Here is a 26,177-nt window from a genome sequence, read left to right on the forward strand (position 1 = left end):
ATCTGAAAACTGTAGATTAATAACTACATAGATAGGGTTCGAGCTGTAACTGGGTGAACTGGATGAAGAGTGTGATGGGAATTAGAGAATATGACTGAAGGATTCACATGAGCTGTTGTTTTCTCCCTTCTCTCTCCAACAGCAACACATCTCAATTTTTCACTCTGAAAGGAAGTGTACCTGCCCAATTCCAAAATCAAAACACTTTGTCTTAAGATGCTGGTGCGGTTGCTAAGTAACAGCAATGTCATTTATCTGCCACATCACTCACATGCCTCATGAACATGGAAAGTGGTTATGAAAAATCTTATAGTACCCATATATTAAGATATGTATTAAGGTAATACTTCTCAAGAATGAATTAAAAATATTCGGAGAAATTTTAGGTAGTATGATAAAAAGAAAAAAAAGCTTATAAAAACATTTATATACTGACAAGTTAAAATCAATAGACAGGTCAAACAATCACCTAAGCATACATCAGGCTGTTACTGCCTGGAGTACTGAGAATAACTAGGAAGGCAAGACCAATCTCCAGACTCAACAGCAAAGTTTAATGGGAAGGTTCAAGATGCTATCTGCATCCAAAAGGTATAATCCCAGATGGAAAGAAAGCTCTCTGTAATAGCCTAACCCTAGACTAAGTAAAACCACAATTGCACCCACTGGAGGTAAGTCATGGTTAAATAATTGGAAATTTCATCAGGTAAAGATTAGGAAGCCAAATATTAGAAAAGAGAAAGTAAATGCTAATTTTGTCTAAGAAGTAATAAACTTTCAAAAGAAAGAATGGGTCTTTTGGTCCAGAGAGAAGCAAGCAAGGAACATTAGGGCAGAGCTGAGAAGCTCTGATTTCACACTGGACTGCATCAGTTCAGACTAGACTTACCCCAGATACAGTCTTTCAGGTTATTAAAATGTTGTCAGAAGATGTTGAAGCCAACTGATTAACCAAGTAGGAGAACAATTAGTACTAGATAGGTTAAGAAAAGAAAGAGTGAATGAAGTTGCTAAGCTACTATTGGAAGTTTTCTTAAAGTGGCATCTTAGAGGACTGAAAAGTAATACAGGTATCAGGAATAACCCTGGAAGTTATAATACAATATGTCCTTTTTACTTTAGCTAAATGAGTTAAAATTACCTCTTCTGACACAACTGTGCAGTTCCTGCTATAGAACACATATGGTGATGAACCCTTCTAAATGTGTTCGTGTACTTCTGTGTGCTCACAGTAATAATTTCAAGTCTGTAAGAACTCAGCAGCTCTCTTGCGAACTTCAGTGGTCCTTACCCATTTCAGCTATGGCTGTCCAAACCACAGTTGTCTTCTTGGTGTTCTTGTAATGAGAAAGGTATTTATTTTCCTGTATCATGGCTGAGATAACAGGTTTGTCACAGAGTTGACTATTCACAGAAACTTTTCATTCGTCAGTGTACCAAATTCTGCTGTGATACTTTAAATCATCTATTTCTAAGCTGACTTCTTGTGAACTTGTCAAATTGGAACTGCTTTCCTCTCTGTCAGTAAAACCACTCAGTTTTTCAATTCAGTCCCTGCTGCTTCATAGTTTAACTCTTTTCCTCTTGGAGAATCTCTATGGTGGTTCCAATTAAACGGCACTACCCTAAATTTTTTTCCTTCTTTGAAATGTTTTTTGGTTTGTTTTTTTTTTCCAGCAGAGTAGTTATGAAACATTAAACAGAAAGTAACAATTTGCTTGATTCTACTTTTAAAAGAGAGAAGAGATAACAATAGCCAAAAAATCTACCAGATGATTCTTTTAATAAATACATTAAAGTCTCTTTTATTATTCTCCATTTTTAGTGATTAACATAAAAACTTTCAGACCATCAAACCAATTTTCACAATCTGCCGTAAATTTGCATTTCACAGAAATAATCCTGACAAGCGCTAATAGATGAACGTTATTGGTGCAATAATAAAACAATATAAGGCATATTTACACCATCCTTACATACAGAACACTGTACACACAAAAAATCACAGGTCCAGAACAAAGTAAATTCAATCCCTTAGACGTTTTACGTTTATAGGCTTGGTATCAAACAGTTCTCCAAGCAACAGACAACCTCTTGTTCTTGTGTGGTTTATTTGTAACATTGTGCTCATGCAAAATAGGTATTTGCTTTATTGCATTAACATTGAGAGAATGTTGGGAATTAGTTCCAAAATCTGTTCAATTAAATTTTAAACCCTGTTCCTCTTCATCCTTAGCAAGTCTGAGTCATCTTTATTGGTGACATAAAATGAGGTGTTAACTGATGATTGAGACTTTTATTTGGTAAGTTCCAAAACAATAATGAAGCCCAACTGACTACAGTTAGAAAACCATCTTTCTTGACCATGCACTTTTTTCTTTGCTATTATGAAGTGGTTTAGATGAGATGCCTCTTGCATTTTTTAAGTTTCTATTTTTTATATATATTTTTAAAGAAAAACATGTACTATCCAACATCCACTGTTCACAGAAAGAAATAAGCAGCAGGAATAGCTCTGGTGGCAGAGTTGGCCAGAAGGAGGACATCAGTAAGTTAGCGGCAATGTAATAAACATCAAATGCCCCAGAGATACGTCATGAAAGAGTTGAACACTATAACCCATATTTCTGTAAGAGTTCGGATTGCCAGGGACGTTTGCGCTCTGGAAAGTAATCTGGAATGTGGATTTTTTTAAAATCTTGGATACATTTTCTCATTTCTTCCTCAACACTCAGCTTCTCACACACCTTCTTTTTGGAAAGATTTGTTTCTCTGGACTTGCTAATAAGAGTTTGAAAGAGTTCACTGTTCCTGCGTTTGTCTGGAGGTGGCATCCACTGTACTGGGGCCTTCTTAGACGGACGATCCAAAGTCAGAGTACTTGGCTGGTGGGCTGTGGATGGTTGAGTGCTGGTGGCGTTTTCTTGAGGGGTGCTGGCTTCCGAGTGGCTGTCACAGCTTGAGGTGGACAACTCATTACAGGAAGTCCCACTTTCACTGCCCTTGTCCAAGACTTTGTCATGTTTTCTTTCTTCATGGTCTTGTTTTGGGGAAACGGTTCGCTGGGGGGGCCCTAATACAAGGCAGGAGAGAAAAAGTATTAAGCAAGCACTGGTTTACACAGAAAACTGATCAGATACCATTTAGAAAAATGTGATTCAGAGTCTTGGTTGGCATAAATTGGTGGTATTTCCTTGTAGGTAAAAGAACTATATCCAACTAATATACAAGTTGAAGGTCTGGTCCTCAAAATTCCCACTCCTAAAAATGTTTACAGAAAGAATATCTTCACTGCCTGTCTGAGAATCCAGGTAATAAAGTGTGCATAATGCTCATGGATTAGCTGCAGTGGAAATCCTTGCTGGTAAGTTTAAATGAGCTAGTTTGCTATTATACTGCATGAAGTTTATTATGATAAATTAGATTTTGGCGTATTAGGGAAATACTACTGTACAATTTGCATGGTCTTCACTTGTATAAAAATATTCCAAGGGCTTAGATTTTTTTTTTTTTTGGAAGCTCCTGAACAGTCCACTGACACTATTCTCGGCAGACATCAACACTGCAGAAGCCCTGGATGGAAAAAGGAGTATTAAACCTTGAATAACAGTGATCACTCACTGTTGACAGTCTTTTGGGTTTTTTTTTGTATCCTACAGTGATTTCACCACGCTTCTTACTGTCAGTTGTTATCCCAGACTTGCCTTGGTGCAAGCTCAGAATTCAGCCGTACACTTCTTACCACACAAGCTGGTAGGGAAAAGGAGGTTATGAAGTTATGGGTACAGAGGCACTCTGCCATGGCTGGGGTAGCGGTAGGCACTGCTCAGCACTTCACACGCCTGAAAATCAAATCTAGGCTGTTATTCTCTCCATATATCATTTTTGCTTTGAAGTCTTAAGCAAAATGAATGTGAAAATTGGGTGGTAGCCACTAAATCTGTGCAAGCATTTTTAATTTTGAAGCCTTATTTCAACACTCCAGCTGTGAAGTGAAATTATGCTATGCTGACATCACATAAACGTCACAATCTTAATTAGGACACTACCTTGAGCTGATAGAAATATCTACAGATTTCAAGAGGCGTTGGATCAGACCAAAGGGAAACATTTCAAAGATGTTTAAACATCCAAATGAAATGTACAGTGGGGCTTCAATGGCAGTTGTGTGCTCGCTACAAATCCTAAAAGCGTCCAAATAGGTTAGTTTCTAAATATCTTACAGTTTATCCAGACACTACCAGCATCAGTTAGCTGCCTTTGGCTAGACCAAAAGTCGGGGTATGACAGCTCTACATTGAGTCACTGGGACAGAGTTGGCAGGAGATTTTTGACTGACTTAGTATTTTGTTCAGAATTACAAATTAGAAACACAATTACAATTATAAAGAATGCAGGAGCAATATGAACACTCCAGTGTCTTTTTGACAGTGTAGTTCTATGATTCAAAGGAATCTAAGAAGATTGAAATATTTTATGAGACACAGGGGAAAACAAAACAAAGCAAAACACAAAGGAAAATAAAGAATAATCTAACAACAGCAGCATTGAACAACCTGCTTTACTTTTTTTTTAGCCAGCATCCCAGGATGCCATGTCATGTTTCTGTAGTCTGTCTAGAGAAACCCATGAATAACCAAGAGTCAATGAGAGGTAACAATCCATCAGGGCTTGTATACATTATGCAGAGTGAAAAACACAAATGGTTTTCTACTTCATTGTATTTAACCCAAATACAAATACAAAAAAATACAAAAATTACAAATACAAAAAATAAAAAAAAAATAATAAAAACAAAACAAAACAAACCCAAACACAAATACAATTCAACTAAAGTACCAAGATCAGTGTTAGTGTTTACAGAGCCATAGTGCTGTCTACTCTCTTATACGGATCTGAATCATGGGTCATCTACCGCCACCACCTGTGTCTCCTAGAATGCTTCCATCAACGCTGCCTCCGTACAATCCTAAACATCCACTGGTCAGATTATGTGATCAATACATCTGTTCTAGAACAAGCAGCAGTCACAAGTATTGAGGCCATGTTGCTGAGAACACAGCTGCGTTGGGCAGGGCACGTCTCCAGGATGAAGGACCACCGCCTCCCTAAGATCTTGTTCTATGGTGAACTTGCCACCGGCTGCCGCAAGAGAGGAGCCCCGAAGAAAAGATACAAGGACTCCTTGAAACAACATCTCAGCCTTGGCCATATTGACCACCATAACTGGTCTACTCTGGCCTCCAATAGGGAGGCCTGGAGACACACCATCTATAATGCTGCTGGTGCCTTTGAGAAAGCACGCAGGATCACCCTTGAGGACAAAAGATAACGCAGAAAGAATCGTGCCTTGCAGAATATACCATCTAAGGAGTCTTTCTGCTGTGCCTTTTGCAACCGGACATGCCTATCTCGTATTGGCCTTTTTAGCCACCAACGCGTTTGCGACAAACGTGGGTAGAGCCCTTCCCGGATCTTCATTTGCGAAGCCTAGCCATGATACTCAACCCAAATATTTAACACATGGCTGCAGCGATTTCCCTCCTCCTTCTCTTCCAGAAATACGTTCACTTTCTTAAATAGATTTACATGACTTCTTTCTATTGTTGTATCTGGCACTTCATACCTCAAACTATTATATGAATATGCTAAATTGGCAGTCAGCTAGCATTACAGAACTACTCTGGCTTTGCAGCATGCAATTATAGAAGTGAGTAGTTAATCAGACAGTGATTTCAGTATTGTCACTCTGATTTTCCATAACATGATTAACATCAATATCTAATCTAGTTTACAATCTTGGCTTCTTTAAATATAACAGCCCACTCTATGACTAAGAAACTAGTTTTCAGTTAGAGATATTCTGTAGTCTTCAACTCTCCTGCCCATTTTTTTTTCTGTAACTTCATACATCAAGATGTTATTTCTTGTTGGTCTCATTATACTTAGTTCTTTATTGGTATTCCTTGCTTCTCATGGGCTAAAATCTGAAATGTACTAAGGATCAATTTCAAAAAAGCACTGAAATACACCTTCAAGAATATAAAAAAAAATCCATTTTCTGTTATAAGATTATTTAGCAGTGTGACAATAGGCAGGTATTTAAATGCTTTTTTGGATCACAGCCCTGAGGTTCACTACCTTACATCACTGAGCTCTGTATGCTTCACTGAATTGCCTAAGTTCAGAATTACTTTAATCCAAACACAAGTTTCTCCCACACCTCTCCTTTTAAAAATTAACAAATCCTCCCTCACAAAGAATTCTTTATGTGCCTCTGCACTGCTTTCTCAGTAGTGTGTTATTAACAGAAGCAACAGTTCTGCTAGAGGGGAGGTTTTTCCTCACAATATTTTCTGCCTGCTGAAACCCAAAAGAATTTTTAAATACATAGGAAAGAATCCTCAAAAGATTTGTTTAATTTTCAACATCAGGGATTATCAGATAAATTTAACTACATTTCTAATTCAGAAAACATCTCCTTATTGCCCTCCATGCTGTCACATTCTTCTCTCTGTACATAGGTTGGAGAAGACCTTATAGATCAAGTCTAACTATTAACCTAATACTGCCAAGTCCACATATAACACTAAAAAAATCACTGATTTACAATCTGTCTCTTCCGCTCCTGCCCCTTCTGGGATCTCCCACCTGCTGCTGATTCCTCATCTTAGAGAAGTTGGAATTGAGTCACTGTATCTTGCTCCTCTCCAGCTCATTCTCCTCTACAAAGATATGTCCAGTTGCCCTCTCTACTGCCCAGTTCTTCAAAACCCAGGTAGCACTTCTCCTCCAGGCAGTTCCAGTAGACTTTAATCTTCTCAGTTCTTCTTTTTCCTTTAATGTTCTTAAATGGCTACATGTCTCGAAAGTTAGAAAGTGAACTGGCCCTTTATCTGGGCTTACTCACCACCTCTACTACGGTGGTGTCATGGTTCAACCCCACGCAGCCACCAAGCCCCACACAGTCGCTCGCTCACTCCCCCATCAGTGTGATTGGGGGGAGAATTGGAAAAGTAAAAGCTAGAAAATGCATGGGTTGAGGTAAAAACAGTTTAATAGGGAAAGCAAAAGCACACATGCAAGAAGGAAACCAAAGAATTCATTCACTGCTTCCCATGAGCAGGCAGGTGTCCAGCCATCCCCAGGAAAGTAGAATCCCATCATGCATAACGGTTACTTAGGAAAACAAACATCATAACTCCAAACATCTCCACTTCTTCCTTCTTCCCCCCACTTTATATTCTCAGAATGATATCATATGGTATGGAATATCCCTTTGGTCAGTTTGGGTCACCTCTCCTGGTTGTGTCTCCTCACAGTTTCCCACGCACCCCGAATCTCCTCACCAGCATTGCGGTACAAAAAGCAGAAAAGGCCTTGGCTCTGTGTAAGCACTGCTCAGCAATGACAAAAACATTTCTATGTTATCAACCCTGTGTTCAGCACAAATCCAAAACACAGCACCACACCAGCCACTGGGAAGAAAATTAACTCTACCCGAGTCAAAATCAGCACAGGTGGCTACTAGACTTCCAAGTCTGGTAGACTCAAAAGAACATCTTGAAGACATTTTTCTGATCAGGAAGGTATAATTACATTTACTTTGGCTGTATTTATGCCTCATCTGTGTTGCTCTCTGCACAGATTTTAGCCAACATTTCCTGATAGAACTGACTGATAAAAGAATCACTTTCAATTGCTACAAAATATGCATGGAAAATTATCTAGAAACTTATAAACTTAATTCTCTGAAGTGAAAATCTGCTTCTACCAGTTATGAGAGCCAAAACAGAAACCAGAAGTCCTCTCTGAATTCCTCAACAAACACTAACTGAGCAACAGAGCTCCATTCAGCAACAGAACACGGCAAATACCACAGCAAACCATCCACTGACCAAAAACTGTTTGTTGAAAATTGCAACCATGTACTTCTGGAAGTCAAATAAACATTACATAAATTGCTGTAGATACTCATGAAGTGCAGTCTAAATAACTATTTTGGACTTTTTTTAGCTCTGTCTCCTGCATCAGGAAACAAATACCACACTGGGCACAGTAAAGGCATAAAATAATGATCTTTTGCTTATCTATATTTCAATTTTTGTACGCCCTTATTTTCTTAAATATTAATACAACATCCTTAAAATAAAGGAAACCATATTCAAATCCAATTAACCTGAATGCTCTATAACCTGGCTTCACCAAGAGCAAATTGTGCCTGACCAACCTTGGGACCTTCTATGATGGAGTGACTATATCAGTGGACATGGATGTCATCTATCTGGACTTCTCTAAGGCCTTTAACACGGTCTCCCACAACATCCTTATCTCTAAACTGGAGATAAATGGATTTGATGGGTGGACTGTTTGGCAGATAAGGAATTGATTGACAGTCGCATCCAGGGGGCAATGGTCAATTGCTCAATATCCATATGGGCATCAGTGACAAGAGGTGTCCCCCAAGGGTCTGTAATTGGACCGGTACTGTTTAATGTCTTCATCAATGACATCGATGAAGACGAAATATAAGATTCATAGATGAATCGAGTGTTCCCTTAGCAACTTTGCACACCAAGTTGAGTGGTGTGATTGACATGCCTGAGGAATGGGATGCCATCCTGAGGGACCTGGACAAGCTTGAGAAGGGGGCCCACGGGAATCCCATGAGGTTTAACAAGGCCAAGTGCAAGCTGCTGCACGTGGGTCAGGGCATCTGCTGACATCAATGCAGGGGGGGATCAACAGATCAAGAGGAGGCATTGGGGGTGCTGGTGGATGAGACACAGGACATGACCTGGCAATGTGTGCTCTAATTGCAATTGGATTTACATTTTTATTGATTGGGATAGCTATTGGACACTCATTTTATTCCTTCTGCTGCTTCTGTCTTTTCTCCTACTCTCATCACCCTCGTGGACAACCTATGAACTGAGGAAAAGTCCATGGAAGACAGTGTTTCAGCTACAGGGTGGTGTAAGGACTGAGAGCACAGTTGCCTGTCTCAAACACTGTTAAGGCCACAGAAGGACTTTACCATGAGATAAGCACAGAATGGTGCTAACTCCAGGTCTGGTAAAGGTGAGATCTGGTTAGCACATCCTGGGTAATGTATCCAGACAAAAATTCCCACTGTGGAAAACTGTGTAAAGGAGCAACCGCTCGTATGCGTATCACTGGTCAAACAAAGGTCACCCCAAGTTATGGGACAGATGGCATCTGTGACCATCAACGGCCACCAAAGCCCCTCCTTAATATGCCTTTTGGGATACTTGGTACTTGGGCTGTAAGATAAGCCCCCACAGTGGGAACTTGAGATAAGATAAAGGTGGTATTATTGTCTGGGTGTTATCTCAGACACAGGGAAAGTTTAACAAAGCTGGGGGCGAAGAATGTATCACTGATTATGGACACAAAGAATGCAGAATTTACAGGCCATGAAGAAAGCCGCTCTACTGAAATCCGCTCTGATTGGGTAAAATGTAATTCTGGCAGGGGGAGATCGTGACCACCAACTCAAGGTCCACAGACCCAAGAAACCCACCAACTCAAAAGAAGAGAAAGACCTAGCATGTGGACTAATTAGCATTAGAAGTGAGGGAATCAATTAACCAACAGAATAAGAGAACTGTGTAGCCAATAAGCATTAATTCCTTTGTTAAAATGTATAAATGATGGAAAGTTTTGAATAACCTCAGGACCCCCTCCACCAAGAAACCTAGGGCGAAGAAGGACCAGTGGGACGTAGCTGGATCCATGGATGGTGACTATCTTCTGCTTGATCTCTCTCACCTCCTCCTCCACCTCTCCATTTTCTATTTCTTTCTGTCTCTCTTCCTCACATTCATTGTTAAATAAAATCTGCATTATTGACAAATCCAAGCCTATGGACTTGTTTGCACATTATTCAGGCAGCGGCATCTCTCAGTAATCAGATCTTAACATGTTCTTAGCTCAGAAAGCCAACAGTATCCTGGGTTGCATCAAAAGCAGTGTGGCCAGCAGGTCAAGGCAAGTGATTCTCCCCCTCTGCTCTGCTTTTGTGAGACCCCACCTGGAGCACTAGGTCCAGCTTTGGAGCCCCTAACACAGGGACCTGTTGCAGTGAGCCCAGAGGAGGCCACAAGGATGATCAGAGAGCTTGACCACCTCTCCTATGAAGACAGGTTGTGAGAGTTGGAGTTGTACAGCTTAGAGAACAGAAGGTTCCAGGGACACCTTATTGCAGCCTTTCAGTACCTAAAAAGGGCCTACACGAAAGATGGGGAGAGGCTTTTTAGTAGCACCTCTTGTGATGGAACAAGGAATAATGATTTTAAATTAAAAGAGGGTAAATTTAGACTAGATATAAGGAAGAAAGATTTTGCAATGAGGGTGGTGAAGCACTGGAACAGTTTGCCCAGAGAGGTGGGGGAAACCCATCCCTGGAAACATTCAAGGTCAGGCTGGACAGGGTCCTAAGCAACCTGATCTATTTGAAAATATCCTTGCTCATTGCAGGGTGGAGTTGGATTAGATGGCCTTTAAAGGTCCCTTTCAACCCAAACTGATTCTCTCCTCTCCCGAGGTCAAATGCCTGGTTTCTTCTATCCACAGTGTCAGCTGCATGAACTAACTTCCTCACTCAGCTATTCAGCCCTACAGTGTCCCAAAAATAATTTGTTTATAATTCAGTTTATTTTTACTGCAGAATGTAAAAGAAGTTGTGAACATTTGCACAGATTGCTGCGATTAGCTATTTTAGTAACTACTGTGTTGACATGAAAAATAGAAAATCTTAGCTCTGGAGTGCCACAGTTATAGCTGGATGCAAGACATGTAGATAAGAGTTGAAGCTGATATAAAAACAGTCATTTGGAAAAAAACCCCAACACTTTAAATGTGTTTAATATGCAATACCTCAATCAAGAAGAATAGAATCTGTTAGAGATGCTATCTTTCACTGTTGTTTCAGAATATATGCATGAAAAAAGTTAACTGATTTGATCAATCCCCTTGCCAGCACTATAAAATAAAGCCTGTTAGTTGATTTAAATAAAAACCTAAACAAATTAAAAAATCAAACCAATAAACCCAAAATCTTGAGTCTTTTTATGATGTCATTTTAGTGAAAACAATGTTCTTCCAGGACTTTTATCTTCATAACTTCCTGTTTCTTAAAATGCACTGAAAAACCCAAACCCTAGCCTTACTAGATACAGTCTATTGAATGAATGAAATAATCCAATTAATTATATCAGTTCCTTTGAACTGATATAGCTGTACACAAAACTAATTATTGCATAAGCAAAAAATTTTTAGTAAATATATTTATGAGAACTTCAACAAACATCTTCAAAAAGATGTTTCTTCTTTAAAGAACATCTTTAAAAATTGCAGCAAAATTGTTAATAAAATTATGGTGTAAAATACCAAAACAGAAAAAAAATCCCATGTTTCTAATTGATTTCTTAAAAAATGAAAACAGGAGGGCAACAGGGTTTTAAACTGACTGATTTTACTGGATGCCTCAGAAACATAATAGCAATGAGAACAAGGATTATTTTTATTTGTACCTGCAGAAGAAATGATCTCTAATCCAACAATATTATTTGCAGTTTGAGTCATAATTTTTGCATGCTTGAAAATATTGACATTAGGTGATTTTCACATGATTTTGCATGAAATGCAATTTTCCCCACATGGTTTTGCATAGTGAAAGGTCCTTATTTTTATAGGCTACAGAGGACCTTTAGTCTGGGACACAAATAAGTTAAACACCTGAAATGAGCTTCTCCTCTGCCTGCTAATTCAAAATGACATTATATACAGAGTGAATATAAAATGAAACCTTTTGTGTTGTATGATTTAATCCTAAGAATCTAAGTAAAATTAACTATGCTATATATAAACTATATATATTAACTATATATATATAAAATTTACAACCATAGAAAAAATACTAATCAAATCTCACATTATGATGGACTTATCCATCTAATATATCTAGTTTTTTTATTACTTTCCACCATGACTGGAAGTATCACATGAAACTGAATGCTCAGAGAGAAGTCACCTGTGAAATCTGATGACAAGTTATGGCTACTGTGGGAACACTTTCATTACTGGAAGTCTGAGTACTTAATATCACACTTCAGCAGTAAATGATTACCTTTTATGTCTAATTTCACTTTAACTTTATTTATAAAAAAGATTATTTTTAAAAGCTATAAAAGGATAGCTCTAAACCCCTGACAATTTTCGGTGGCATAATAATGGTATTTTAGAAGAAAATCCTGTTCTTAGAGCTCAGCTCAACACGTGAATTCAATCCCTGAGATGGGCACAGGATTCAGCTTGGCTCTTACCACTAGAGTTGTAGGTTAAAACTGTAGCTTTAGGGCTGGCAAATCTACAAGGCACTTTCTGACCACTGCACTCTGTCCTATTTAATGCACTACAAAATTAAGCTAAATCCACTGCTTGGATCTAGCACTGAGAGTTTATGTGAGTTTAATTCCATACAGCTTGTCACAGAAACTTTGCTACTAATTTTAGGTATTGCGATTTACATCTAACTTAGTTCTGGGGGTTGGAAGGAGGAGGGGAGATGGAAGGCCATGTCCCACGAAATGTCTATTTTGAGGTTAATATGGAGGCCTATACATGAATTAAGTGGCATGCAGTCCTCAGCTGTCCCTCTCCCCGTGGATGAATTTTATCCATTATGAACATTCTAACAATCAATACTAATAACTAAGTGTATAATGTGAGAAACACCTAAGTGCTCTTGACAAACGCTGCACTTATGGGAAAAATTGAAGAGTTCAGCATAGAAATTTCTGTGGTATAAAATTTTGTGTAGGAGTCCTTATGCTGTGTGGCTTCAAATAAAAAAAAAAATATTCAGTTTCCAATTTGGGTCTCATATGGTACAAAATTTCAAACCACTTTTAGAATTAAAGGCCTGATCCAAAGAATGCTTAGTGTATAATAGTGAAGTATTTTTCAGAAAGGAGGATTGAAATTCAGCCTTTCCTATTTTCTTCCTCCTTTGAGATGAGTGATGAATTGCTATGGATAGCCAAATGCTCACACTTTCATGTTCTTTGCTCCAACTGAGGCTTGGCTTTAGTCACTGCAAAGCAGAATAGCTTCAAAAAAAATGAGAAGAATGTCTCTTTCACTTTTGATTACTTCAGGGTAAAATATTCATTTGGAAGAAGCAAGTTAACTTCCCTCAGGCACAGGAGAGAATTAGTATCTGTGAGGCTTTGATTTATTACTCTGCTAAGTCCTGAACTCTTGGGTAAAAGGCCAGCACTGTTGACGTATCAACTTCGGTGCTTTGAACAGAACCTGAATTTTACATGATTTAAGAAAGCCAAGCAAGTTGGCTTGCAAATGAGACTGCTGCAGAGAGGCTTGTGAATCTCAGAAGGGCTTCCTCGACATGAAGGACACTTCCTCGACACTTAGGTTACTCACATTTTATCAAAACAGTTTTGTAAACTATGCCCTGTGCTCTGGCAAAACTTTAAATTCATATCTACAGGGCATGTAAACTGGTTTGGCTTCACTAATAAGCTGATTCTGAGCTGTGAGTCTGGGTCCAAAACTGCATTCATTTAAAAAAAAAATTTAAGAATTAAATGTTGACCACGTTTAAGTCAAAGACAACACACTCTGTGACCTTAAGTTCCACAGAATTAATTAAAAAATAAAGCCTGTTCATTCTAGTGTGAATGCAAAAAATTATCTTAGAAGGAAAGCAATTTAATGCTGAAAACAGAAAGGGTGGAAAAATACTGTCTCTTCTTAAAGGAAAAAAAAAAGGAAGTTAGAATGACTTTTATAACTTTACAGTACTTTACTCAAAAAGCATATTTTTATTGGCATCCCTAGACAATTCATTTTTGGACGAAGCCAAGCGAAATTACTGCAAATAATACTTTAGCCCCCAAATATTTAAGCGAGAACATAGTAATTCTATGTTCAAAAGAAAACTTCACCATATACTTAATTATCGAGATTGTTAGAATATAGAACCTATAATAATGTGTTCAGTGAGTCATTGTAGATGAACTAAAGATATTATGAGATTTTTTTTTTAAATCATGGAGATCATGAGAGATGAAGGCAAAATATACGCTTTGATTATTTGGAAGTGTTTTACTACATTTAGAATTTAATAGGACATGCAAATTTTCCCATAATACTTCGTCTCCTTTACTGCCAAACCCATCTCACATGCTTTGATTCCATCACGAAATTTCAAAGTGTGAACTGTACACTGAAGTCTTCTTGGTAATGTTTCATAATATTAAGAAAGACTTTTAGGAGTGTTTATTTGCTATTTCATGGACATTTCAATAGGAAGAATATGTCTGTGATTGCACTCTTGATGAAGCCTTTTATTTAAACCTCCTTACCTGCCATGGAAAGTTAAAAAGACACTGTGTAGCGACAGCAGCTGTATTGGGCATAGCTCCCACAGGGGAAATTACCCTTTAATAGTGTTAAGCTCGATGGTGTGTGAATGGTTATGTGGTACTTGAAGTGAATGAACCAATTCATCTTTCAGATTAGGAGCACATGCCTGTAAGTGATAAGTGCTTTGTCTCAAAAGTAAAAAAAAAAAAGAACACAACAACATAAAAATATTTTTCTGTCACATTTACTACCACCTGATGTTAAACTAACTTCTAGAAAGGACATAGTAGAATGAATGAAATAAATCAAGGAGGAAAATTTCTTTGCTTCTTTCCAGTCAACTTGTATTTTAAATATTAACATTATTCATGACATCAAAAGACTAATTAGTATATAGAGAGGGAACTATTGTTGTTATCTGGAATGACAGAAGATACACAATAAACCATCTGTGCCCAGCTTGAATTCATTAGATATTTCACCTGAATCTTGTTTTGAACAAATGACCAACCCATGTGCCTTTCATTTGTTACTTTACCAGCTGGGTTTCCTGCTAGGCCGAAGACTACTTAAGTAGGAGAGACAGAGTGAAATTCTACTGGGCAATTTGTTGCATTCCAGTAAAACCAATGAAGAGTCTGCAGCTTTTTATTAAATATATTAATCTTAAAAATTTGAAGTAATTCTGAGAAGTGCCTTTTCTAGGTAGTTAAGATAAAGATGACAGGAAAGTTTTTATATTCAACTACAAACAGAGTCAAACACTGAAGATGACATTTCTATTTTGTGAAGTTAGAGATGGCTACAGCATTAATGCCCTGTTGGACATATGAGAAGAAAATGAAAAGTTTGGAATAGATGAGATACAAACCGAATCAATATCAAAAGATTCAAAGCCAGGAAACCACCACTACTGCCAATATCTACCCCCTGTGTATTATGCATGACAGATTTTATCCATTTGGGGATTGTATCACTATGCTAATACTTTGCAGCCAAAGATGTCAACCCATCTGATTACTCTTGAAGAGAGCACTGTTTAGCAAACAGCTTGAACAATCTTCTGCAAAATCATAGAAGGAAAATTAAAAAGTCTACTCCAGCTAAAGGAATATTGTAGTTATCTGACAAGTTCCTAGCAGGCAACACAAACTTTCAGAGTCAACCAGATGCTTCACATTTTGTATATTAAGTTATTTGGCGAAACAAGACTCACTGAAGCAGTACAGAATTTTCTTCCTGAAGCAAGATCCAGATGTCATCACATTCTTCAGTGGTGATCATATGCTATATCACTCTCCACTAACAGCAGAGTAATAGCAATAAAATACAAATATTATACAAGTAGCAGTACAACTGAATTTGATCTTCAGATTGGAGGGATTTGGTTATTTTAGAATGAAAGTAATTTGACACAAATGTATTTTACATGTGGAATGGTTGATTTGTTCTTCCCCCACCTGCAGAAATATTTTTTCCTTGCCAAAAATCTGAAAATGTAGGTACTTCAAATTAATTTTAATGCTTGAAGGAAGTCTCAGAAATGAATGCACTGGTATACATGACAAATGAATAGAGCTTTCATAAAAAGCATACTTCTTCCACAACTTCACTTGCTACACTGAATAGCCCCAATTGCTTATATTTTGGTAACATCTCGGCAACATCTGGCAGATGTTCCTGCCATTCATTTACAAACCATAAAGTAGGTTCATGCTCAGCTCTGATATTGCCTTTTTTGACTAGTTATTTTTGAGCACTTATCAGTTAAGAGCTAAAATATTTTGTTCTGGCCATGAAAAATACTTATTAGATACCTATTAGATGCAGTATTTCCCTAAAAGAAATAGTTAATTGATATTAAACTCCACCAAACTATAAACTTGGCCAAGTAAGACTTATCTAGAGTGATACTCCCATTATACCACAAAAAGGAGTTACAGGAATGATCAGAGGTGGAACATTTGTTCATGCTGCTCTTGTAAACCCCTTTAAGATTTCAGTGCTTCTTTCCCCGAACTGGTGCTGGCAGAAAGTTTACTTCATTAACACTGATCATAGAATCATAGAATCAGCTGGGTTGGAAGGGACCTCTGAGATCAAGTCCAACCCTTGATCCACTACTGCCGTGGCTATTAGACCATGGCACTAAGTGCCACATCCAGTCTCATCTTAAAAACCTCCAGGGACAGAGAATCCACCACTTTCCTGGGTGTGGGAAGCCTATTCCAATGCCTGATTACCCTCTCTGTAAAGAATTTCTTCCTAATATCTAACCTAAACTTCCCCTGGCAGAGCTTAAGACCATGCCCTCTTGTCTTACTGATAGCTGCCTGGGAGAAGATCATTGGAAGAGAGTTCCTTGACACAGACCCATCCATCTTCTACTCAAGCCCTTGTAGCAAAGGTACCTTCTATTCTTTCAACACCCAGGGTACTGGGCACTAGTAGAGAATCTCAGTGTCAAGGATTTTAAATGTCTTAAAGCTGTTCTTTATTAAAAGTTTTCTTGTAATCACCTCAAATGCAGGATTAAGTTACAAAAAGAAAGAAAAAAAAGCAGCTAACCGCATACTTGCAAAAGCTCTATTAAAGGTTGACCTTGGCTGGATGCCAGGTGCCCAACAAGAAGCTCCAGCACTCCCCGTCCCACCCAGACAGGGGAGAGAGAATAAGATGTAAATGACTTGTAGGTTGAGACAAGGCAGTTTACTAAAGCAAAAGCAAAAGCTTGCGCATGTGTGAAAGTGAAGTGGAAAATAACAAGGTTTATTCTCTACTTCCCATCCTTGAGTGATGGCCTGTTGCAGGATTCAAATTGTGAACAATTTCCATTGCATTTCTGTAGGCCTTGCTTGACATGACTAGAAGCTGTAAGCTGTAATGTTTATGCTTATAGACTGTGTGAAAATATGCAATGTTTATACTTGTTAGCTGTGTGTCTAATTATAAGGTTTGAGAACATAGTATGTTTAGAGCAAGAAAGCCTTGAGAAAGTATAGATAGGAGTGCACCTGCAGATTTCAGAAAGTTCCTAATTAGGAAGGCCTCTACATTCCAAGTATGACTTCAGATCGCATGGACAGAACATCAGGTCCAATGAACTGGAGACATGAGGCGCGTGTACAGACTGAGCTATCCAATCACCTTGTTGTAAGCATGTGCCCAAAACAAACTAAACTGTATAAAAGCTGACTTAATTAAATAATAAATTGAACATATGGGTGACCACATTGGCCTGTATGCCTTATGTTTATGCCCCTCCATCAATAATGGCCTGTCACATCCCAGGAAGCAGGGCTTCAGCACGTGGAGAAGTTTCTCAGCAGGCAATCATCGTAAATGAATGCCCCCCCTTAGCTTTCATATCTGAGCTGACATCATATGGCATGGAATATCCCCTCAGTCAGTTTGGGTCAGCTGGCCTAATTGTGCCCCTCCCTCTTGATCTTGCCCTCAATTGAGGAAGGAATGTTACAGTGCTGATGCTGTGCTCAGCAGTAGCCAAAACACTGATGTGTTATCAACACCCTTCTAGCTATCAATGCAAAGCACAGGACTGTGAGGGCTACTGTGGGGAAATGAACTCCAGCTCAGTCAGACCCAACGCAAGGGCACAAGTGACAGAAAAGAAAGACAATCACTCCATCTTCATGATACAGAAACACATCCTAATGCATCTCCCTTAACCTGTGGCTTTAGAGGCTCAGTTATATTTCCTATCCTATTTTGGTATCCTCAGATAACATTCCGAGAAAACAGCTGTTGGCCTGGGGAAGGATATGGACTTCTATAACTTCTATATCCCTGTTTATCCCTGATACAGCCCCCCATTCCCTGGGGATCCCTCTGAGGTTGCCGGTTATTATCATTCCCATTTCTCATCTTCTCTTTTCTTCTAAGGACATATTTATTTGTAAGTCAATCAGGAATTTCAGTCTGTTGTAAACCACATTACTGGCTGTTGCCTTCTGCTTTGTAAATATTAATATTGGTTGGGCATCTGCTCAAGTGTGAAATAGTCTTTTAGCCACCAGGTTTGTGTTTGGCTACGCTCTAATCAGACTTTCAGGCAATGTGAAGCTGAATGTCTTTTCACTCAGATAAGCAACACTCTTCCTTGAACCACTCACATTTCTTTTTTCCTAAATTCATTTTAAATTCTCAGCTGTCAGATGTGGCTCCCTATGTGGCCATATAAACGTTTGTGCCAGAACAACAGGCAACAGAGGGATGGGATAGCATATTCAAGGGAAAGGACTGCACTTCTCAGTGATGGTTTACAGCAATTTGAAACATACGTGAAGCAATTACTTGCCGCCTTCTGATACACATAACCATTAAATATATTGACTTAATAATGTCCTCATCAAATACAGTTTACTTTCAATAAAAGGATATGTGGAATGCAAAAAAAGCCATCTCAAATACAGTCTACCAGTCAGAAACATATTTCAGTGGAACTTCAGGGATTCAGTCAGTTCAAAAATCACTGCTTCTCTCTTAGAAGCTCCAACATGAATTAAAGCAGAGGAAGAGTGATTAACACAGCAATTTCAGGAATTTTTGCTTTGATAGTGTCTTGGAAGGAAGATTATTCATAACTCATTGGTAAGAACTCTCCTCTTTGGGGATTGTCAGTGGCTTCAGTTACTTTGTTCTAACAGCATGAGCAACAGGAAAAAAACCCCAAACAATAAAAAAGGGACAGGATCAAATGTCACCTTTGTGGCTTGCTTCCCCATTCAATTTCAGATACTAAATTACAATTTTTCCTCAATAATTTTTATTTCTACTTTTCTAGTATCATCTCATATGACTTTGTAAATTACATTGTCAGTTGCTTTAGATAAAATATGAAATCTTCACTTCTTCCTTCCAGCTCTCTCAATTTTACAGGTTACTTTCCTAATGACATGCCAAATAAATCAATGTTACTGTGACTTTATAGAATGTGTATAAAACATGCTAGTAGAAAGTTGTCAAAATACTATGCACTGGCTTTGGCCTTAGAAAAAGTCTCATGTTAAATAAACATGTTGGACATCAGCCATCTTGGCAGGCTTACATGATACTTATGATAGCACTTTAGGCAATAATCAAGTGTAAAACATTGGGAAATGCACACTTTAATCAAGTCTGCATTTTACTTTTGATTACTGAGAACTAGCAGTGAATTATATGAACTGGGTAAGGGTCCACAGTGAATTACCCTAAGGATTCAAATTAAGAGGGGAGCAATTCAGGATATACTTAAGATCATATCTGTAGAGTTCATGCCTTTCCTTGCTGGTCCCTGGGATAACAGAAATGTCTTATCTGCAAGAATTCTGTGAAAAGACCAGAATCGTTTGCTGAAAGCTTTCCATAAGTAACAGTGATGGTCATCAGCAAAGTCTTTCTCATTTCTGTGTATGCAGTATGAAGTACATTTCAGACTTACATTTCAACAGTGTAGCAGTGCCATTCACCTATTTTATCATTAGGGTCGGGTATATGAAAAATACAGTTAAACAATATGAAATTTATGGGGCATTGCATTCCTAACTATGTAAAAACATACCAATTACCCACTATCTTTAGATCCAAATTCTTAGATCACCCTTATGGAACAGTTCAAAGCATTAACTCAAAGTAGATTGCTACAGAAAATCTGAAAACATATGCTGAAAACAAACCATATTTATATGGTATACATTTAAGTAAAAAACAAAACTATTGAGTATATAAAGGATAATGAATTCACTCTGCACACAACATATCGTCCTTTGCAAAAAGCAAAATAGTTTGTAAATAATTTGCACATTAAAGGGTTATATATGCTTACAAAGTATTATGACTATATGACATAAACCCACAAACAGATAAAATACCTGAAGGTCAAATTCAAGAGATGAATTCTCCTTGGGAAACAGTGAAACCACAGAGATTAAAACTACAGTATAGTAAAGACAATTAAGTTCTTAACAGAAATCCTGAGTATTTGCCGAACAAATTACATTTTTGACAGGACAAAACCAAAAGCATTTAAGGCACAGTCACACTGGTCACACTTAAAAACCGAAAACATACAGGTATTCCAACAGCAATTGCAAAATTTCTTCAGACACTTCTTAGATAATACTTGAAGACTAATACTTAGATAATACTTGCAAACTATGTTCTAGTAGTAGACTACATTGTGCACAATGTAGCTGGGCTACAAGATGACCTTTGCCCTGAACATATTAAAATCAGGTTAAAACATGACAAGAAACAACAGATAGGGAGAAACAGAGAGATGTGAAGGTACAAAAAAACCAGCAAAATTGGTCATCACGATAGACTGGTTGTCTCAGACCAAGAGTTGTCTAATCTTTTGTCAAAATATATATGAGCAGCATAAAACCAGAGAGTTTTAAGGAGGATTTTGAAGGGTAATAACACAATAGCTTTGCGGATGTTAGTGGTACCTTCTCCATCAAGTAAAAAGCAGCCTCCAAGGTGACATGAATACAAGCAATAGAGAAAGTCACCATGGTCTGGTTGGAGATAAGTTTCTATTGCAACACTAAATGACAGGACAAACAAGGTGAGGACAGGGAGGTAAAGGCCTAAAGTGTGAGGACAAGCAACCCACATCTGACATAAAAATGAGACATTCAACGTCAGAACTGAGAAACAAGGGTCAAAACAATGAACTACAAAAATTATTTTTTTAACAACACAAAGCAGATGCTCTGGAAACAGATAAAGTAATGTTTTCCACTGCTAGATACTGATGTCAGGGTGGAAGAGATGGAAAACAAAGACCCTTTTTTACAAACATAATTTAATTCAGATTTCTAAGTAAGCCTATTTAAGGCTTAAAATCTAAGCTGCTTTTAATATTAACAAAAGCACTCATAAGCAATTTCCATCCAAATATAAGACCCTGCTTCTTCAGTATTATCTGAATTTAATGTGCATATAATTAAAAGTGTCAGTTGCTAGAAAACTTTCCTCTGTCCTTGGTTAAGCAGCTACATAGGTCTATAGAGCAACTAGCTCCTGGCTGACTTTTCCATGCTTTCCTCAATACTTTCTACCATATCCTCTTGCCTCAACATAGCTGTTCCCAATGAACGACTCCCATCTTCTTGCAGGGAAACTCAAAGGTTAAACAGCACCAGATCTGTTCTGAGCAACTTTAAGCTTGTAAAATTGGTCCTACAGAAACTATATACCCTTCTGATTCAAATTTGCTTACTAATTTAACATGACGTGTGATTTGTTGCCTGCAATATTTATTTTTTCCTTCAAATATTTTCTCTAAGGTGATGACTAGTTGCATCCAATAGTTGCATTTACATTCCATCCCTGAACAAGTAACAAAGAATCTGATTTACTAGTCCAGGTATAACCAGCATTGGAAAGAATAGGAAGACTTCATCCTCCTCTTATTTCAAATGTTTCAGATATTTATCAGGAAACACAATACACATAACTGAGGTATTTAGTCACTTCCTAGAGTTTGCAATGAATAAATTATGACCATCATAGACTGAAATGTGTTTTTTTAAACTCATTCTTTATTTAAATATTAACTATATTTTCAAAGTTTTTAAATTATAAAATTATAAATAATAAAGCATGGACTGATTTTCCAATATTCGGCAAATTGAATACCAAATGAGTATAGAAGGCTATCCAAAGAGAGTGAATGACAGTGTTGTTTAGGGAAAATTTAATTTCTTATATTATTCTTAGAAAATTTTTTTAACTAAATATATTGAATCTTGAGAGATTCACAAAACATACCTTAGCAATACTGAAATAAATCTACTATTAGTCAATATCTAATTTAGCCCTAATGGACAAATAAAACAACAAAAAAAGGCCCACAAGAAAAAAGTATGAGAATTTCAGAGGAGAAATACACAATTCACCACAATCTTACATTCCAGTAAATTATCTGAAGAATGTTTTAATTAGGAGCTGAGTGGCTTTTGTAACTTGTCATAGCAAAAAAAAAAAATGAGAGCAGGAAAGAAAAATACATTTAGAAACCAACCTGGGAGAGTGAACATACAGTACTACTGAAAATTTTCACATCAAATTTCATTTGCTAAACAAATCTGAGCAATTTTGATTTTATCATAGCAACCAACCCTAGAGTAAAAACATTACACAGTAAATAATAACCTTCTTCTCATTATCACCAATAGTTCCTCCTCAGTTTGACCAAAGGCACAGTTAATAATTGTTTTACTAGAGTTTAATTTAAGCTAAACTAATTTACTTTGTCTTATTTTCTTTTTCCATCTTTGACTGGCTCAGTGGAGGATTGACCAAGCATATGGAATATTTACTTTGGAACATTATCACCAAAAAAAGGTCAGTTAGAAAAGCAGCATTTGATGCATTTTATAATTAATCAATTTATAATGAATACAATCTTATTTTTTATTAATTGGCATTTTAATTGCATTCACATAAGACATATAATATTTTAGTTTACAAAAAACCTAAACCACAGAAAAAGCGAAAATAAAAAAAAAAAGGCAGTTGATATGAAAACACATCTTTCTTCTAACACCCATAAGGCTTGGGAATATTTAATCTTTCAGAATACAAGACTCATCTGTTGCCTTACTGATGCTGACATGAGTCTACAATAACAGTTGCAGTTCTGTATTTGGAAGTTTCAGTTTGAGCAGCTCAAATTGAAACCTGCTTCTGACTACAGCTGAGGTGGTGCTTCTTTTCTGTCACCATCCAGAGGCGACAAAAAAGACCAGTGTATATACATTAGGGTTGGTAGGGGCCAACGATGTAACTTCACTGACTCAGATTTTCAAACCGTCCAGTTATTAATCAGGGAAGGGGCTGTCTGTGCCCTTCTCACTTTTAGTATTCCCCAGAAAGGAATCCAGTATCAAAATACCTCTCTGTTATTATATTTATTGGTCTTATGCTTCCTACATACTTTTTTCCCTACTATTTTGATTCCTGTGTAAAATAACTTCATTTAACCAAACTTTATCAATGATAGTGTATCTTTCCTATTCAGCTGTACATTGAGCTTTCAAATACAACAAGGCAGTTACCCTGAACAAATTGTTTTTATATCCAAAAATGAAATTTTCTTTTGCATTTCAAAGTCAATATTAAAGTCAGTGTTTTCTGTCTCAGTGCCTGAGTTTCTCCTTCTGTAAAATGTTAAGTTGTCCCTTCTGTTAAATGCTTCAAGAGCTGCTGCTGAAAATGTTATATGACAACTGGATACTAATAATATGCTAGATTGATTAATTAATTAATTAATATGCATTTCTTACAAATTAAATACCAAATTTATTTCAGGGTTACAGATTAGAGAACAGGTGGGCCAAGAGAAATTAAAATCAAAATCATAAACTAGGTAACACGTTTATCTCATGCGACTGTAGAATAGGTCCCTCTTGTATATTCTTACTACTATTTCTGGTCTGCTAATGTGCGGTATGTCACAGTATTACTCTAGATTGACAGATTTAGGAAAGCAAAAGAAGTCAAAGTCCTCGGTGGAAAAGATGAATGAAAATCCAGTGATTACAACATTGGTTCTTCTGCTGCTTCTGGTTGACTCTGATTTTCACTCTACAGTCAAAAGTTTATTAAATTATCCCTTCCTATTTGTTTTTTTATTGGACTTAATGTCAATGGATGCGGAAAAGAGGAAGAAAAATGTGCTGATATAGAGTCCTATATTCTTCTCACGAGATACTGTAACTTGCACACTTCAGATCTAGCTTTTGTGTTATCCTTAGTATGCACCAATGGCAGAGCTTTAGAGCTGCCTTTATCCCAGACAAGGTCACTGACAGGACATGCACGCTGGCAGGGACTTCTAGTGACAGAACAAAAACTTTGAGATTACCTTGGAAACAGACTGTCTGCATTTAAAACAAAACAAAACAAAAAAAAGGAAATGTGTACAGGGAAGTCGCTTTTCTGGTATATCCTTTTATTTCCCCACAACCAAGCTTAAGGGCTCCACAAACTGGGAACAGTGACTGCAATACGGTGCTATTGCATTACTCTAGCTGGGTGTGTTCTTCCTAATTATACTAACATCAAGTAAGAGGCACAACCTTAGCTATATGTTCTGTTTCTTTAGAGAAACACTTTAAACTGGATTCTTTAAACCAGTCATGAAATACTTTCTGACACAAATACCACCAACTGTTCCTTGTATTAAAACCAAAATCAAATCCAAGAACAACCTTCACAGAAAACTTACTAGCTTCTTTGATTGTACTTTTCAACATACTGTCAATGATACTGTTTATAATTTACACTCTTCAGCAGATATTCATAATAAGAAAAAAGAAAACACTTTTTTTTGTAATATCTAATCATAGTTGAGATATTGGATTTTTTAAAATATATCAGGGTCTGGAACACAGTTGTTTCTTCTCTTGCTCAGGGTGTTTTTTGACTTCTGTCGTTTGTTTTAAGACATAGGTTTTTTCATTTCAGCAAGTGAGATGCTTGCCGTATTTCTATAAAATAATGTAAAGAAAGCGGGGAAATCCACATAAGTTAAAAAAAATCAAAGTTATTTAATAACTTCCCACATTTTTCTTCTTAAAGCTACTTTTTTTTACGGAAAAATTATTTAAATCCATGTGTTTAAAATATGTTAGTTTTTTATGAAACTCATATTTTTCACTGAAAAAAATTTCAGCAGCTTTTTGTGAACACAACTAGTGCTATATTTGCCACATCTTACATCACCCTATGTCTGTGACACAACTGAACCAATAGTTCCACTGATCCCTTTTATAATATTTGTCGGAAGCTATTTTAATGTCTTTATATGAAAGAATAAAAGAGAGAAAGAGACAAAAAATTGCAACAATTTTAAGGTGTATGGTAAGGTAATTAGATAAAGGGTATCTCTGGATTACGCAGCATCTATGGTTAATGCACACGCAGTACTAAAAATACAGATATAGAAATACATTTCTACTAATAGCAAGATGTTATATAATATATCCATATAATAAAAAATGTCACTTATTTCCTCAGAAGCTGGAGGCAAACAATTATTTCACAATCATCACCTCCCTTGCTTCCTACTGCTATTGTTGCACTCAATAATGAGAATTTCAATTCTGGCACATTCATATGGCTACATTTCTTATGGCATGGCTTGGATTCTGAACACAGTTACAATCCTGTGAATTCAGCTTCACACTAGCAGTGCTGATGAAGGTGCTCTGGTCTTTCATCATGCTCACAACAGAACACAAGTTAGGTTCAGTGAGCTCATCTCTTTTATTCTTATATATTAACCTGAACATGTGCAAGAGAGACACGCTCCTATATTCAGCAATGTTACAGTTGGACCTGGAGGCTCTCATCTCCTCTTCCTTTTATCACCTGCTAAACCATCTTGGTTTCCAAAAACTCGGAAATGCTTTCACGGTCATTAGGCGTTAGGATTATATTCCGTATTGGAACTATTTTGTTGCCCTTTTAGTTCATTTTTTATAGTTCCTGTTTTTTAAAACATAGCTGCTAGAAAAGGATGCTTTTAGATTATGCTTTTCTGCCTTGTGGAAGAACCTCAATAGGTGATCCAGGCACACTCATACGGACAGCTAAAAGCCTGGAAAGTGGGAAACTCTGCTAGAGATTGCAAGTGTTTCCAGAATGAAGTGATAGCTGAGTTGAGTTTCTTAGGATAACATGCTGCACTTAGCTGTAGAAGTTTGACCACATATGCCTAAATCTTCTCTTTTTTGATGTGGCTTTCAGCT

General features: G+C 37.2%; 1 protein-coding gene across 1 annotated transcript in view; it reads right to left on the minus strand.

The window, feature by feature from the left end:
• Positions 1-1,764: 1,764 nt before the first annotated feature.
• The window catches only part of KCTD8 (potassium channel tetramerization domain containing 8), a 105,403-nt gene continuing 80,990 nt past the window's right edge, over positions 1,765-26,177 (minus strand). The window contains exon 2 of the mRNA XM_027676292.1: positions 1,765-3,073. Coding sequence (XP_027532093.1) covers positions 2,613-3,073 — 461 coding nt within the window. The 3' untranslated portion in view covers positions 1,765-2,612. The remainder of the gene's footprint in view (positions 3,074-26,177) is intronic.

The sequence above is a fragment of the Neopelma chrysocephalum genome, unplaced genomic scaffold (assembly GCF_003984885.1).
Source record: "Neopelma chrysocephalum unplaced genomic scaffold, ASM398488v2 Primary Assembly neopelma1_42, whole genome shotgun sequence".
NCBI lineage: Eukaryota > Metazoa > Chordata > Aves > Passeriformes > Pipridae > Neopelma > Neopelma chrysocephalum.